Source organism: Orcinus orca, chromosome 18 (genome assembly GCF_937001465.1).
Source record: "Orcinus orca chromosome 18, mOrcOrc1.1, whole genome shotgun sequence".
NCBI classification, from domain to species: Eukaryota; Metazoa; Chordata; class Mammalia; order Artiodactyla; family Delphinidae; genus Orcinus; species Orcinus orca.
In genome coordinates this window covers 60321507-60339488 of record NC_064576.1, presented here as the reverse complement: position 1 = coordinate 60339488, position 17982 = coordinate 60321507, and the positions used below count along the sequence as shown (strand labels likewise).

The following is a 17982-nucleotide window of genomic DNA, read 5'->3' as shown; positions in this document are numbered from 1 at the left end:
GGCTAAGATACAAACCCAACACAAAAAACAAAGTAATCTTGGGAAATACTGTCCCTGGCACTCTGAATCTATCAGACATACAAATTATTTCTAATAAACTGAGTGAAAAAGCAAACAAATAAAAAAGAAAAACCAACAAAAAAACCCACCAAATTCTTAAAAGATTAGAGTAACGGCTGTGAAAGATATATGGCATTGTTTATTTTGGATATAATATCAATAAATTACCCAGACTGGAATTTGAATAATTTACACCACACTTATTTTGAGTAACACTATAATTCAAATGCATGATTTAGTGGGGTAAAATATGGCATGGATGTAACGAGACTGTAAAGGATGGTAGCACAGAGAAGAACCTGAGTAGCCAGGGGACTGGACTATTTATTCAGAGAGTCTAAGATCTGATGGTGAGGAAGTAAACTACTGCATTCACTTAGTGTGCAGGCCCTGTGAGGGTGTGGAGGAGGGTGAGATATAATCCCTGCCTTCAAGGATCTCAAAGGCCTTAAGCCAATCAATGATTTACTGTAAAAACTGCCTCTTGCTGGAAATAAGCACTGAAGAGATTATTTTCCAGCACAGATTACGTTTCTTTTACTAGCTTGAAGAGAGGAAATGGGTTAGATATGAGAGCCAAATAATAGTTCCCGTAATTTTTTCTCTCTTGCATCACCCTCCCAATTATAAACAGAAAATCTTCATTATGTCTTCTGATGTTTCAAAAATGGCATACTTAAAAATTATTTATGAGACTTCTAACTCTGTTAAAACTTATTTCTATTGTTAAAAAAATTTATGTACTTAAGACCTGAGAAACTATATAAAGAAGCAATTAGAAACACCTACCTTCCATTCTTATCCTCCATCTGAAGGTGGTACTGAACAGAATCTGTTGACAATGTCTTTGGGGTTCCTTCTCCCCACTTCAGTTTAAGGTTCTGGTGGCTGAAGGCAACACATTCCAGACGAGGTGGATCAGGAGGGAGGGGTTTAGTTTTTAATTTTATCATGTGGCTGAAAGGACCAGCTCCAAGGCTATTCAAGGCTTGAATTCGTATTCTAAGTGCCATATTAAAAAAAAAAGAAAAAGTTTAGTTTATGATTATTCTATTTAAAGTGTCCCTCTGGTCTAGGCAAAAATTAACATAGTTTTTACTGTGTACCTGTATGTTGTATCTGGTTGCAAATTGTCTAGAATGTAGCTTGTAACCTTTCCCACAGTCAAGGGCTGTTTATCTCCAAAGTCTATGCTGTAGGCAAGGATTTCTGAACCATGATCACAAGGTTTTTCCCAGCTTACTGCAAGGCATGTAGACGGTGAATAATTGGGATTTTCTATATCATCATCACTTACTTCTTGAAGACAAGTCACAATACCAGGAACTGATGGTGGAGTCACACAGGCTACTACTTCACTGAAAGGGCCTGCACCCACAATACTCAGAGCCTACAAATTAACAGAGCCCAAAAGGTAAAGACGCGATCATGAAAATGCTCACAAGACGCAAAACTCTGGATAGAGTAAGTGACAAGGCCCTGACCGCCTTTACCTGGACTCTGCAATAATAGGTAGTTGCTGGTGAAAGTCCTTTTAATTCATAACTGAGACCGGGCCCACAGTAACATATCTGCATACTTCCTTCAACTCCTCCCCACTCCAATCGATATTCAGTGACATCAGTTCCATTACTCAAAGGGACCTTTAAATTAAGAAGAGGATAAAGGTCTTAAGTCCTGACATGATTAAATAGCTTTTGGGCAAAAATGTTCTTTACCTGAGCATATAAAAAACTGAATTGTTTTTGGATTTTTAAAAAATGTTTAACAGAATTTAAACTGTTCAATATTACATTTTTATTCATTAAGGCCACCTGAATTTAAGATTTGTCAAAAGTATAACTTTGTTTTCAATTAGAAGTAGAAATATCACTGAAACACTTTAGAAAGAGTACTTTAATGTAAATATACTTCAAAACAATTCTATTAAGTAATATAAATGTTAAATCGTACAAGGACATTTTCTTTGTTAAATTTCAAAGGAAAATGAAAATGTAATTATTATTATTGATTATTACTATATGCAATAAATATACTAGAGATAATAAACATAAGAGAAATAGTATTATAGTAATTCCTATGAATGTTTGCTCTGAACATTAAGCTCACCCTGGCTAAATATCTCAGTACCGAGACAAAGCCTTTGATAAAATACAAAGCACATCACAAACAAGAATCTAAATACTTGTAATGTAAATATACCTTATTTAAATGCTTCAAAGAGAAAAAAGAATTCACTTTTTACCAAGTGAATTTAACTAGGACTTACTCTTTGTATAATTTATGGAGATGAATGCACAGTGTCTTTATTCTTTTATATAAACTGTTTCAATCACTTAAATATAAGTCAAGGAAATTACAATACCTCCCAATTCACTTGTGCACAAGTTGCAGATCTCCATGTAACTTGAGGGGGCTTGCACTGATCTGGTGGTCCAGGGGCTGTAGTAATATCACATTTTTCTGAAAATGGTCCAAACTAGAAAAACAAATATTAACTAGTGTTTTCATTTTTCACCTACCAACTGCACAGCTCTCCATAAATATTCACAAAAAATCAAATTCATCATCCCTTTCCTTTAAGACTAATTGGACATAAAATTCTAAAAGAAATCACAGAAAGTAAAGATTTTAATTAATGATCATGGAAGTAAATATGTGGGGTGTTTTAAAGTTTCATTTACTATAGTTTCTTCACTTGCCCCTATTACTTCATGAATTGGTTTTTGTAAAAAGGGCGGGGCATTCAGCAATTGGGTTGGTCAAATAAATAAGAAAAAATTCTGTGAAGGGTGAAGAAATGGATACCAATTAAAGGCATGAGAGGTGATGGGCATAAATTATATCTTAAAATTTAGAATAGCTTTAGTAGGGTGTAAAAATTAAATTCTCTGGAAATACAGAGAACAAATATTTACTTAAGATGATTTTGACAGGTTATCACAAACCTGAAAATATAGGTTAAAGACACTAGCACTAAAGATGTTAATCCCAGTGTACTGCAGCCTTGAGGGGCTGACAAGATCATGACTTCAGAAAGGAAGGAATGACGTACGTAAGGAATACCAACCAAGTGTATAAAACTGGCATGTAAGAAATTTAAAAGTAAGTAAGTTTACAGATATAATGAACTCAGTTGGAGAATGAGACATAAAACAGCACAGTTTACTAAAATCTGAAATAATGGGGAGAGACTTGTCAGTTTAACTTTATGAAATTTTATACTGTAGTTTAAAGAAACATAGTGCTAACTCAGTTAAAGTAAGAAATCACTGCTTTGTCCTTAGAGAAGTTTTAATTCAGAGGGACGGTAGGTGTCACAGTTGGGTGGAAAGGGCGCTGGCTCTGGGGTCTGAGGAAGTGGCTGGCCTCCACCACTTCTTCGTCTGTGTGACTGCTGGGGCAGCTATTAGCTTTTCTGAGCCCCAGCTTCCTCAGCAGTAAAATGGAGACATCACCTGTTTTGTCCATTTTATGGAGTTGTACATACATAATATTTTTTTAAAAAAACCCACACAAAACCAGAATGCTTAGAATGTAAGTACTCTCCTTTAGGCAAAAAATGAATCACAACTAGTTGCAAACTGAAAGTAAATGCTGCATTTAACCAGCCTCAAAACACTTAATAACTCTAAGTATTTCATCTTATGATCATGTTTCTACTCTTTTCACAAAGTAAACCCTATTAGCACTGCCTGAAAGGCAAGCTTTAGCTTAGCTAAAGTCCAAAGTGTCACATAGTGTAAGTGGGGTTTGAAAATACTGAGTGAGATTCTGTAACAATTAAGTTATGGTATACACTGACTTCTCTCTTATTTATCAACAGAGGCTTATTAAAAATTGTAAAATTTGGAGTTGCATGTTGAAAGCAAAATGGTCAAATAATGGGTACAATGACGTATGTTATATGAAATACCACTGTGATTATAATTCAGTGAGCTCCGTCTTCGTACCCCCATTTTGTTAGCTGCACGCAGTCTGAAGCTGTAAGTCTTTCCAGGAAGAAGGCTGCTCACTGTACATTCCACTTCAGAACCTTGGTAAACTTCTCTGGGTTCATCTCTTTCTACAGGAGACATTTCCACACCATAGCAAGAAATGGGTGATCCACCATTGACCAAAGGGGGTCCTAAAGGTGGAAAGATTCATGCAATTTAGCAAGAGGAATATATTTAATACTAACTTAATTATAATTTATTACCGAAGTGAAAATTACCCCATCGTAACTGTATTTCTTTTGCTTTGGGTCTACCCTGTAATCTGGGAGGGAGGCATGGGCCAGGAGGCACAGCTGGAGTCTGCACAAGTAAAGATTCAGATACCTGCCAAAACAAAAGCAAAAACAAAACGAAAATGCCCCAAGCCAAATAATCAGACTGCTTTTGTTAGAGGAAAATAAGACAAACACAAAGATTGCACCAATAATTTGAAACTGTACTTGACTATCAACAGAAAAGGAATAAAGTTCTGAATAAAATCAAACCCAATTAAATCATTAAAACTCAAATTTTATACAGGCAAATAAAATAGACATGTATTATGTGACTACTAGATACAAAGAAAGTTACCAGAACCCCCCCGCCCCAAAAAACCCCTCTCTTTTCTTCTTTCCATAATTAAAAAAACAACCAAAAAAACCCTACATATAACCTAATGGACATTATTTTTGATCATGTCCAAATGGCTCTACAAACCTCTTCTAAAAAAGGATGTTTTAACATTCTGTAAATGCTATCTGGTCTGTTTTCAGGAGGTTTAGACTATTTTGTCCACCTGACTGTATTTTTAACCTAAACATTAATTTATTTATTATTAAAAAAAAAATCTTTCCTTCTTTCTTTCACCCTAAAAATAATTTAAAAATCAGGTAAGTTTTCCCAAGTATTTGGCATCTTTCCAGGTATTTGGTATTACTTTTAATTTTTATGCTATTAAAAAAATCTTTTAGTTTTATTTTAAAAAACTTTCTCTTAAAAACACGACACAAACTCAGTGCCATATTCATTATCTGCACTGTATTAAGGTTTACACTTAAACTTATTCCAAACATAAATAAAATATTTGGTCATCACCTTATTCAGAAAGGCATTCATATAAGAATACTATAGATGCTATATTAGAAAGATAGGTGTTTTTTTGGTGGGGGGGGGAGGGGAGTGGGGGTTTGCATTTATTTTAAACCTAGGAAGATTTTCTTATTAAAGAAAATGAAGCAATTGGATCCAAAGCCTGTTGGGCAGGACTTGCAACTCAGTTTCACAGTACTCTCATTTTCAACAAAATGCTTATAATTCATTAAAAAACCCTACTTTCATTGCATTAAATCCCATTTGAAAAATAATAACAATTATGAATGCTCCAAGAAACATTCTTGGTTGAATTCATTAAAAAACAAAAAAATCACTTCTATTAAAAAACATACTTCTCCAGAACATTACAAATGTCTCATATATAATCAATGGCACATATAAGTCCATTTTGGTTTTGGGGTCTCTAATAAGTGAAATAATTGTGAAACTTTTCTGAAATAAGTGGATATTTAGAATTTGTATTTAAACAGTAAATGGTATTTTATGGTTTGTCCTGATACACATAATTTACGGTACACTAAATAAGCCTACGATTATTTTGTTTCTATTTTTGTTAGGTAGGGTTATTATTGAGCATCATCTTAAAATTTATCTTTATAAAATTGTCTGCAATGTTTTCATATATTTATTCTCCCAAACCTAAACAGCAACCAGACAATAGATATTCACTGAATTTTGACCATAAGCTAAGTACTATATGTATTAGAATAGTGTGGTCACTATAAATTTAACCACCTACGTTATACATTTATGATTTATTTCAATAATTGAGGTGGCATCTGATGATCTCATCTCATTTGACCAAACTTGGAAAAAAAAATCTGCATGTAAGTATTACCGCACTCTGTCCTCCATCACTGATGCAGTAAACTCGAAAACGATAGAAACAGCCTGGATTCAGTCGATCGCAAAGATGTTCCCTAGTAGCGCCACTGTATATCATATCCCACTTGTTTCCTGTAAGGTGAAGAATTATGTTCAATCAGCTACCAGGTAATGTTTAACATTTTGGTATCATAGACACAGCAGGTATCCTAGCTTCATTCACTAGGTAAGTGTTTATGTAATTTGTCAGAAACAATTTAAGCCTGTTTTGAGTTTCCTGGAAATGATCTAATTTTCTTTATGTGTGCAGCTTCCTAGACAAATTTGTATGGCTTTGCTGAAGTGAAATATCTCTAACTCTGTACAGACTTTGGCTTAGATTGATAATTTACTTTTAATTAAACATTTTAAATGTGTTTACTGGGCCGGTAATAACATTATAACACACAAAGAATAGAAAGAACCAATACCATAGGAAGTTTAGTCTTAATTAAAAGACATCCTTATTTTTTGCAAGGAAATAGGCCATTTGATAGAAATAAAGATTGTTAAATGTGTGATTCAAGAATAAATTTTACTAGGCAAAGAATTTATTACTAAAACTAGTATAATGTAAGTTAAGTTTTAGAAGATGGTTTTTCTGATACATCTGGGTATAAATCTAACTGAGTAAGCTAACCTTCAGAAGACTTTAGGTATACTGGAACTGAGTAGTGCAAACAAAGGAGGGAAAAAAATAAGAAAATAATATAGCTATACAGCAGCCTTGCATTTGAGTCACTGTATTTCTGGAGATTACAACTTAAAGTGGGTCATAATAGACAAAATCTTAAATGCTACAAAGGAAAAAATCAAGAGGAAAAAAAAGAGATTATACAAAATTTAAAATCATGAAGAGTAAAGGTAGACTGGTATAAATATCAATTTTTAATAGATATTCTTACCATTAGAACCTTCTGCCATCTCTACTACATATTTATTGATGGCTGCCCCTCCATTGTCTTTTGGTGGGTCTATCCAAAGAAGCAAAAGTGTTATTAGGCAGAGTATACACAATTAAAAAAATCACATAAACTCATAATAGACAGAATACCAAACTCAGGATTGCTCTAAAAGAAAGAAGAATCACCTGCAATGATTTTTTAAAAAGTTAACTCCAGCATCTCATTTACTCTCATTTTTGCATAAGGTAGTACATAAGCAGGTGCTCAATTAATTTTTGTTTTAAATGAATAAGTGATTTTAATTTCTCGTGAAAACCAGGATGACAAGAAACTGTAGCTACAAGTTCAGTAATCTTTCATTTCACACATTGCTGCCCCTGCTCAAAGTTCTACAGTGGACCCCAAGTTCTTCCTCCATCAAATCTGAACTTAGTATGTGTGACTACAAAGCCATCCTCAAAACAGTAAATGAGTCTCACATTTCTTACTGAACTTACTTGAGCTAACAAATTTATTCAAGTATCTTAAAAATGATCTAAATATTCAAATCATTTTAATCAAATATAAAGGTAATGATATACAAGTATGCATAATATCTTACCCCAAGTTATTTTAAAACTATGTGAATGTATCTTTCCTTTAACTGAGGGCTTTACAGGTACTCCCGGTTTATCAGGGCATGTAGTAAATTCAACTACTTCACTTGGATTACTTTTACCTTCTGAGTTATAAGCAATAACCTATGATGAGAACACAAAGACATAAAATAATTAATGTTTGATACCTAATGATATTGGCTTAACGACCAAAAGTGATGAGAGACAACTAGGCTCAGTCAAATGATTTATGTGAGAATTGCTTGTCTTCAAAAGGGACTCAGCATTAAAAACAAAAAGGGATCCATCTACGTCTCTATATACAGTAATATGTATAAAATAGATAACTAATGAGAACCTGCTGTATAGCACAGGGAACACCAATTTGCTGTACAGTAGAAACTAACACAATATTGTAAAACAACTATACCCCAATTTAAAAAATAAATAAAAACAAAAACAAAAAAAGGGACTTAGCATATATGAAGAAAATTCAGGTATAAAATAATGCCCTTTTAGAATCAGTCTTGAAAATACAAGTATAAGTCTAACATTTTGATACTAAACAAGAGTCATCACTGGAACAAGCTATAATCTGGTGATACTTGACGGGCTTTAGGCTTGCTTTAACTTATTCTTTTATTATTCTTCAGGGGTTTAAAAAAATGCCCACAAATTCTCTGAATTTCCTCTCTTTAAAGATAAAGGTTAATTCCTCTTCCCTTGAACTGTACTTAATGACTTGCTTCTGACAAACAATGTAGAAGAAATGATGGTATGTGTAGCTTCCCTATGGAGAAGCCCATGTGGTGAGGAACTAAAACCTCTGACCAAGAGACAGCAAGGAGCTGAGGACTCCTGGCAAAAAGTTCACTTGAGTGAACTTGAAAGCACATCCTCCAGCCATAGTCAAGCCTTCAGAGGACTGTAGCCCCACATGACATCTTGACTGCAACCTCATACAAACCCGGCATCAGAACCATCCAGCCAGGCTTGTCCTGAATTCCTGACCCACAGAAACTGTGAGCTAAATAAATGTTCATTTTTTCAAGCTAAGTTGTGCAACAATAGATAAATATAATTCATATTTATAATAATTTATACTTATTCAATATAATTATATTTTTCACTTCAGAAATTTAATTACATATATATTTTAAAGTTCTTATTTATTTTACTTATTTTTGATTGCATTGGGTCTTGGTTGCTGCGCATGGGCTTTCTCTAGTTGCGGCGAGCGGGGGCTACACTTCGTTGAGGTGTGCAGGCTTCTCATTGCGGTGGCTTCTCTAGTTGAAGAGCACAGGCTCAGAGCACACGGGCTCAGTAGCTGTGGCTCACGGGCTCTAGAGCGCAGGCTCAGTAGTTGTGGCACACGGACTTAGCTTCTCCGCGGCATGTGGGATCTTCCCAGAGCAGGGCTTGAACCCGTGTCCCCTGCATTGGCAGGCGGATTCTTAACCACTGAGCCACCAGGAAAGCCCTATGTTTATATTTTTACCTATCTCTTCTACTGAACTTAAAGTTCCTCAAGTCCAGTATCAAACTTGATATGATTTTTTCTCCAAACCTGCTCCATCTCTGTTCTTCCCCATCAGTAATAAGCACTACTACCATTTACCTAGTTACTCAAGCCAAAAATCTAGAAGGATCTTTGATCCTTTCTCTAAACTTATTTGTCAAATCTATTAGTAAATCCTGTACTCTACCTCCACTTCTCTGTTTTCTATACCTACCACAACCTTAGTTAAAGCCTCCTTTATTTGATGTTTGCTGAATGACTGTAACATACTACTAGTTAGTTTCTCAGCTTCCATTCCTTTCCTTAACCTCATCTATTCTCTACATGGCAGCCAGAGGGACTTTATCACTTCTCAGCTTCATGGCTTCTCATTTTACCAGAATAAAATCTAAATTCTTATCTACAAAGCCCTATGTGATTCCACCCCTGACTACCTCCACTCAAAAGGTTCGAGTCTTTTACGTTAGCAGTTATTTCCTTTGCCTGGAATGTTCTTTTTAATCTTGACATGCGACCTCCTTCTTGTTATTCAGATCTGTTTAAATGTCATTTCCAGAACTTCCTCGACTACCCAGTCATTCTGTCAACTCACCCTATTTTAGTTAACTTGCATAGCACTTATCACTATCTAATGTTTGTTTGCTTGTTTGTCGTCTATTCCTTCCACTAGGATATTAGCTGTTTTGATCACTGTTGAATTCTTACTGTTTAGAAGAGCGCTTATCATAGAGCAGATGCTCAATAATTACTGGCAGAATGAATGAGCCATAGGTGAGGACCACTATGACGTGACACTACAGACGAGGATCTAAATAAAATCTATTACCCCAAATAACTCATGCAACCCATGAGAACTCAGTAAAATTTAGTGCAGTTGTTCAGTTTTGCTCAGGCTTCCTCATCAGTCCTCCCACATATTCAGATAGAATTTCAGGATGCTTTCTCACTCTGCTGCTTTACAAATTACACTTCAAAGGGGGTCAAAACACTTTCAACATAGTACAGTGTTTACTTAAACCTCACAACTAGAGGAAGATTTTTTTAAAAAACTGAAGTATAGTTGATGTATAAGTTACAGGGTGTACAGTATAATGATTCACAATTTTTTAAGGTTATACTCCATTTATAGTTATTATAAAATATTTTCTATATTCCCTGTATTGTACAATGTCTTTTTAAAAAAAGAAATTTATTTATTTATTTATGGCTGTGTTGGGTCTTTGTTGCTGCGCACGGGCTTTCTCTAGTTGCGGCGAATGGGGGCTACTCTTTCTTGCGGTGCACGGGCTTCTCATTGTGGTGGCTTTTCTATGTTGCGGAGCACAGGCTCTAGGCGTGCAGGCTTCAGTAGTTGTGGCTCACGGGCTATAGAGCACAGGCTCAGTAGTTATGGCGCACGGGCTTAGTTGCTCCGCGGCATGTGGGATCTTCCTGGACCAGGGCTCGAATCTGTGTCCTCTGCATTGGCAGGTGGATTCTTAACCGCTGCACCACCAGGGAAGTCCCAATGTCTTTTTTTTTAAAAACTTTTAATTTTATATTGGAGTTTAGCCAATTAACAATGTTATGATAGTTTCAGGTGCACAGCAAAGCGACTCAGCCATATATATATACATACATGTATCCATTCTCCCCCAAACTCCCCTCCTATCCAGTCTGCCACATAACATTGAGCAGAGTTCCCTGTGCTATACAGTAGGTCCTTGTTGGTTATCCATTTTAAATATGGCAGCGTTGTACAGTATGTCTTTATACTTATTTTTTTATACCTAGTAGTTTGTACCTCTTAGTCCCCTACCCCTACAGTGCCCCCTCCAGAGGAAGCTCTTATTTTTAAATTATATACTTAATAAAATCTTTGGCTGCACCGTGCCGCATGCGGGCTCTTAGTTCCCCGACCAGGGATCAAACCCGCGCCCCCCAGCCGCCAGGGAAGTCTGAGGAAGCTTTTAAAGTAAAAGCAGACTCCTTAAAAACCATAAGGTCCACTAATTATGTTTTTAAAGCTATATATGTCAGCACTGCCTTTTACTTCAGTTAGCCAGTAAGGTATAAAACCGTATTTTCCCCCAAATTTTACGAATAATCAAAGCATTCATTTAGTGTCCACCACAGAGGGAGCACTGTAACTCTAGGTGTGGTGCACTTTTTACCTTCAGAGTTTAGAATCTTTGTGCAGATTCTATGCAGACAGGCAATATGCATATCAAAAGAATTAGGCAACAGAAGAAAGATTACTATGGCCTAACATGGTCCAGAAAGGCTCTGAAAAAGCAAATGAAAGTGATAACTGGGTTTTCACAGACAACAGCAGTGAAAAGGGGAAGATTGGGTAAGAGAGAATAGAAAGATGTGAGTATAGGAGCAGAAGGGAATAATAAATAGTGAGCTCTGCTCAGGGAAGGATGAGTATTCAGTGTGGTGAGGGAGCCAGTTCAAGTAAGAAGTGAAAGGCAGTGCAGTTAAAAAAATGAATGGGTTGGAATATAAAGAACCTTATAGCAAATTAAGGAAATTATATTTTGGAGGCAAAGCTGTGTTTCAGACAGATTAGGTATAAAATATAACTTGGATTAGAAGGTGAGCAATTAGCTTGAAAGTGATACAGAACAGGTTTGGAGATTTAGTACTCTTTAGGACAGAAATGACAGCTCGCATAAGGCAAAGAGATGATATATCCAAGGCAGAAAGGGATATTCCAGGTAGAACTAAGGACTAAACTTGGGCCACACTTAGATAGGGCAGAGGAGAAAGGGAGACGTCATAAAATGACAACAGACAAGATGAGAAAGAAGAGGGAACGTGACTCTGTACTGTCATAGATGCTGATGTATGAGCAAATTTCAAGGATGGAAGATAAATGAAATTGATGGACCCAGATACTGTTTTGATTTCTCTTCACCTGTGAGAAGGCCTCAAAAACAAGTAACAAGCTGAAGTAAAGGTATCTAAGGGTTCTTAGCTCAAGGTACTCAGACCCTGACTTTTAGAAGCCTTGCACTTGAAAACATATTTTTTCAGGAACTTCAGGAAATAAGGCATTAGTTTTCTAGTGGCCCAGAGTCATAGGGACTGGCCACTAGTCTCTGACGGTTTTAACTCTTTCTTGAAAATATGGACACTAGGTCCTAGCCCAGCTTCCACGTGAACCACTGGATGGAATTAGCATTGTTCAGTTGTTTATCACTCTGAATTTGAAATGATTTTAAGAATTCTCATTGCTCTCTTATGCTTTAAAGTTTTATTTTCATTTTTCTTTTGTCCTTTAAATTTTTTGGTTCTAATTTTGTTTTAGTATTTTGAGTGTCCTAGGATTGTCCTTACTGTACAACCTAGAACTCTGGCATTTGGTAAACTTGCTCAAATTAGAATTTTATGTTAATCGTATCCTTATTGTTTCTTTACAAACAATAATATACTATTTAGTCACTACTTCCTGCATTATAATATTTTTATTGCTTTTGCTTAGTATTCTATGATTTCTTTTAGAGTGTTAAGATTTTATTTTGATATGTTTGCTTGAAAGAGGAGACTGCAAATGTCAAGCTAGAAAGGAAGACTCAAACAATAGAAGTAGGATTTAATGATTCAACCCCACCTCAGCTGGCACCCAGTGCATGGCAGATTCAAAATAAATGTTGGAGCTTCTAGAAAACTTCATACAGTCACCATTTTCTATTTCCTAATATTTTTTTCCCTCCTCTAGATCAGTGGTTCTCAAATTTTCACAAGCATCAGAATCACTTGAAGAGCCTACTAAAATACAGATTGCTAGGCCTTACCCCCAGAATTTTTAAATAAATTTAGCAGATTATAAAGACATTAACAACTTCTCTTTTGAAGATCTGCTGGTATGATAATCATTACCTAAAGCAAAAATGCAATCCAACACCATAAGAGGAAAACTAGAATAAATGTACATAATACTTCTTAGGTATTTTATAAATCTTGTCAATAATAAAAACTGTATTTGAAAATTAAAATGACCCAGTGTTATCAGAAGTTTTAAAAATGAAGCTAATATACAAAATAAAGCATGACAAATATAATCATTATGCACTGCATAATCAAATTTCCCATTATCATTAAAATTTTCTTTCATAGGTTCTCAAGGAGTAATAAAAGTTATCTTTTGCTTTTTAATAGTGAAAACAATTTACGATGGCCTTTATCATTTATTTGAAATAAGTTGTTTAAACAAGCAATGGTAGGAAAATTCAAATGTTGAATTTATCAACTAATAAGCATCCTGTTACAGTCTGGGGAAAACCTCTGCATAAAAATGTAGGCTGGCTTATATTAACTGGTATATTAGCTAATTCAAGCACTGTCTACCAAGAAATAGCAATGCATATCACCAACCAAGTCAGAGCTAAAATATATCCTAGAATGGATGAAATACTAGGAAAGATACAGAATTTTCAGGAGTCTCCATAGGAGAAGAATTTTCAAAGCTTGCTACTGCTTCAAGTGAGCAAGACGTAGAGTCTCCAGGCCTCAAGCAAGCAAGAATGACATGAGGTAGGTTGGGTGGAAGCAGCAGCATCTGCCTAGTAGAAACTTGAGCACCCTGAATAGGACTCTAGGGAAGGATATAAAGGAAAGAGGAGGAGTTTCATCCAATAAGTAAATATTGTGAACATATGTGGGGCAAAGTTTCTCACTGATGATGATGGGAGTTAGAAATAAGGAAAGGGAGAAAATTAGAATTAACCCATGGCACTAGATTAAATGGAGGTTTTTGGTGCAAACTCATGATTTTTAAAAATAGATATTCTAGAAATAAGAATATAAATGTGTTTGTGCATGTAAATTGTGTATGTGTGTGTGTATACACACACAAGACCAACATACATACATCTAGTTCTTAGCCTTGTCCACTGAGAGGATGCCCAGGAGTAGCAATACCCTTATAGCATTAAGTATACTTACTACCCAGATCTTGACTTCTAAATACCATTGTCCACTTAAAGGACCCAGGTGCTTTGAGAAATGGCCAATATCAAGGTTGACGAAGAGAAAGTACAAGATGAGAATGAAATACCATGTTCCAGAAAGGGTGGGCTCAAAGAATGATGGGGTGGGGACATGTCAAAAAAATTCAGTAGTCAGCCTGACAAGGGCTCCCAAATCTAAGACAATTTGAACCTCATAACTGATAGCCATAGCAACAAAATATAACCCACTCAGTAAACAGGAATCCATGAGTTCATACTGATATAAATAAATGAGAAAAGAAAGCTTTTCCTTATAGTATAATGCAAATTAATAAATGTAGAAGGAATGATAAAATTAAAAAAATCACCACTTGGCAACCATTAATCATGATTACTGAATAACTGATTCAGGCAAGAATTATCAATGGGTGTTAAAACTAGTGGGTGAAACTTTGATGAGGAACAAGATGTCTACAGAGTATTCACAAAATACTTATTACAAAGAGAAAAAGAACAACTTTACAGTGAAGAAACATGGTAGATATCACCTTCATCAAGTAACTACTAGTGACTGGACAATTGAAACTGTGCACCACTAGATAGATAGAGCATTAAAATATCATTACTTTTTTCTGATATACCTGCCAAAAAAGCATATTCTGACTATGTTCAATGATATCCACATTTTTTTTTTTGACATCCACATTTTAAAAGATGTTTTGTTCACGTTTTGCAAATAAGACTCCTGTAAAACATTGAGACTGTTTTGAATTTAAATAAAGTTTGAGGAGCATTATTATATAGTAAGAAAGTAAAACTTATTAAAGCTCATTTGAAAAGGCCAAAATATTTAAGATTTAAAACCACAGGGGGCTTCCCTGGTGGCGCAGTGGTTGGGAGTCCGCCTGCCAATGCAGGGGACACGGGTTCATGCCCCGGTCCGGGAAGATCCCACATGCCGCGGAGCGGCTGGGCCCGTGAGCCATGGCCGCTGAGCTTGCGCGTCTGGGGCCTGTGCACCGCAACGGGAGAGGCCACGACAAAATCCCACAGGAGTGAGGCATGTACCTGCCTTTAAAACAGGAACAATAAGAACAACAAGCAAATCTTTCAAGGGCTTTCAAAGCTTACCTTAAATTTATACTTTGTACTACGTCTGAGATTTTTCACTGTGTAAGCAAGGTCTTCTCCATCATATTTAGGCTTAAAACCATATCCCTGGAAAGGGAAAATAAGTCTTCATTAGAGGTCTAACAGCAGAAATATGGGGAATAAGGAATATGTGAAAAGACTCAGGTCCTCTTCATCTTCTGTTACGTGCAATGTGATTAATGCTTGGGTGAGGGTAATCTTCACCTTGATGCTTCTATCTTGAGTAGACAGATCCAGAAATGCTACTGAACATTTGTAGGAGGATGGGGAAGACCACTTATTCTCAGTAAATACAGTAGCCAAGAGAAGATCTTTGTGTTGAGGGAAAATGAGAGACAATGGTAACATCACCATCAGTAAGCTTATCCCTAGAACTAACAGGAATTTCCCAGACAGATGTTGCAAGAGCTAAACAAAACCATAACTATTTAACATATTTAACTTTCCCTGAACACATAACTGTGTTTAGGTGAATAGATGAATAGTTGGTTGTGCTGGCAGGTTGTGATGTCACTTATGTTTGGCATTATTTAGTTTGGCATTATTTATAGCCCCAGGGACAATGCTTATACTTTCCCAATGTTATTTTTAAAATTTAAAAAGACTGAGATATAATTCCCAAACCATAAAATTCCCATTTTTAAAGTATAAAGTTCAATGGTTTATAGTATAGTCACAAGCTTGTGAAACCATTGTTTAATTCCTAGTTCCAGAATAAAGCCTGTACTTTACTTTCTGGTTAGCAGTCACTTTCTCTCTTTTCTTATACACCAATATACTTTCTATCTCTATGGATTTGCCTATACCCATAGAAATGGAATCCCACAATATGCAGTTTTCTGTGCCTGGGTTCTTTATTTAGCATAATGTTTTCAAGGCTCATTCATGTTGTGGCATATGTCAGTACTCCATTCCCTTATGTGGCTGAATGGTATTCTACTGCACGGATATATTACACTTTGTTTATCCATTCATCAGTTGATGGGGACATTTCCGTTATTCCCACTTTTTGGCTATTATGATTAATGCTGCTGTGAACATTGGTGTACAAAGTTTTGTACAAACGTGTATTTTCAATTCTTCTGGGTATACACCTAGAATGGACCAAGCTATTTTTTTAATTAATTTTTATTGGAGTATAGTTGCTATACAACGTTGTGTTAGTTTCTACTGTACAGCAAAATGAATCAGCTATACATATACATATATCCCCTTTTTTGGATTTCCTTCCCATTTAGGTCACCACAGTGCATTAAATGGAGTTCCCTGTGCTATACAGTATGTTCTCATTAGTTGTCTATGGACCAAGCCAGTTTTGACTCATATTGCTTCAAAGTAACTCTGAAAAGCTATGGAACTATATATAACTAGGAGAAGACAGCCTAACTCTTGTTTAGCTCAGGTCTAGCTTACAGGAGATGAGACACTGGTAACTAGATTCAGGCTGCACTATATAGTCTGTGAGGCTCTTCAAAGTTTCTGTGGCACTTGGAGAAGCAATGCATGAACACAGTTGGAGAAGGGAGACATTCTCTTTTCTTATCTTTTAGAGTTGCTTAGTCTAAGGCTGTGGTGATCCTTCCCTCTCTTTATTTTCCCCAAAACACATATACTTAAAGTGTAGTCTGTGTTGTTCCCAGGCATAAAATGTATCCAAACACACATAAAAACCAAAACCCCCTCCAACACCTCAAGAAAACAAAAGGCTGAGTTGTCCCTCACTTCCAGTCCCTCCCAAACAGTAACCAACCAAGGTTTCAAAGCATCTGGGAAACGATCTAACTATTGTGGCAATATTTACTGTATCAGGATTAATGTCACACTGAAATGTTTTAAATACCATATTTAAAATACATACTTACTGAAGTTTCTTCCTCCATCTCTAAAATATAAGAAATTCCTTCATCTGATGGTGTTCCTGAGGGTTTACTCCATTGTAAGGATAACCAAGTAACCCCAGCTTTAATTAATATAGGACTTGCTGGCATAGAAGGGGCACAGCCTGAGGTGTAATATAAGACTTCTTCACTAAAACCACTGTTGAAGCAAATGGTTTTTAAGAAGGAATGAAAAATAGTTATTTTTTATAGCCAAAGAACTCATTTTGATAAGTGACATTTTTGGGGCAAATGATAATTTTGATAACTAATTATAATCCAGTAATGTATCTTGGATTTGGTAATATCTTTATGGTAACCAGGTCAGATACCTAAAAGTGAATTAGTATTGTTTTAAAACTGCAGTTTATGTAATTAACAAATTCTCTCATAGCTTTGCTAGGTTAGTAACACATCTTAACTATAGCAACGAAGTGATAACTAAGGCAGAATTTTTAGTGGATAATTTGGACTGTGAATAATTTATACAAATGAATAGTCTAAAACATCTACATTAAAATGTATCTTACCTTGGACCATAGTCATTTTTGGCTGATAGTCTAAATTTACAACCCATTGCTGGTGACAGTTTAGTAATTTTAAATTGCTTCTGTAAGCCCGTGTAACACTGACAAAATTCTCCATTTCCTTTTCCCTAAAAGAAACAGTTATTATATATCATTGTACATTACTGTAAGAAGAAATCCACATTAATTCCTAATTGATAGTAACATATTAGCTAGTGTACATTAAAAATCATCTTTGTTACATGCATGTCATGAATCTCAAGAGAAGTCTAAGATAACACATCTTTTATATGATACTCACTGTTCATTAACGCAGAATTCAAAAACTGAAGAGCAGGCATCTCTGTATAGCTTCTTGAACTAAGCACCCTGTTTCATAGCTGATGCTTAACCTCTGGCTTTTAGTAAAAGAAACTCTTTCCAGGTATGGATCCCACAATCTCTATGGGGGG

General features: G+C 35.6%; 1 protein-coding gene and 1 long non-coding RNA gene across 6 annotated transcripts in view; one reads left to right on the top strand and one right to left on the bottom strand.

The window, feature by feature from the left end:
* Positions 1-17982, bottom strand: part of FNDC3A (fibronectin type III domain containing 3A) — a 161977-nt gene that overhangs the window by 18042 nt on the left and 125953 nt on the right. For all 5 annotated transcript variants that reach the window (XM_004274601.3, XM_049701043.1, XM_033436841.2 and 2 more), the window contains 12 exons: positions 17534-17658; positions 16989-17163; positions 15106-15192; positions 7521-7659; positions 6920-6988; positions 5989-6107; positions 4277-4382; positions 4014-4189; positions 2426-2539; positions 1554-1703; positions 1167-1450; positions 850-1062 (listed from right to left, as the gene is read on the bottom strand). In XM_004274601.3, coding sequence (XP_004274649.1) covers positions 850-1062; positions 1167-1450; positions 1554-1703; positions 2426-2539; positions 4014-4189; positions 4277-4382; positions 5989-6107; positions 6920-6988; positions 7521-7659; positions 15106-15192; positions 16989-17163; positions 17534-17658 — 1757 coding nt within the window. The remainder of the gene's footprint in view (positions 1-849; positions 1063-1166; positions 1451-1553; positions 1704-2425; positions 2540-4013; positions 4190-4276; positions 4383-5988; positions 6108-6919; positions 6989-7520; positions 7660-15105; positions 15193-16988; positions 17164-17533; positions 17659-17982) is intronic.
* LOC125961922 (uncharacterized) overlaps positions 1-17982 on the top strand; it is a 57103-nt gene that overhangs the window by 28182 nt on the left and 10939 nt on the right. The gene's annotated exons all lie outside the window — the stretch shown is intronic.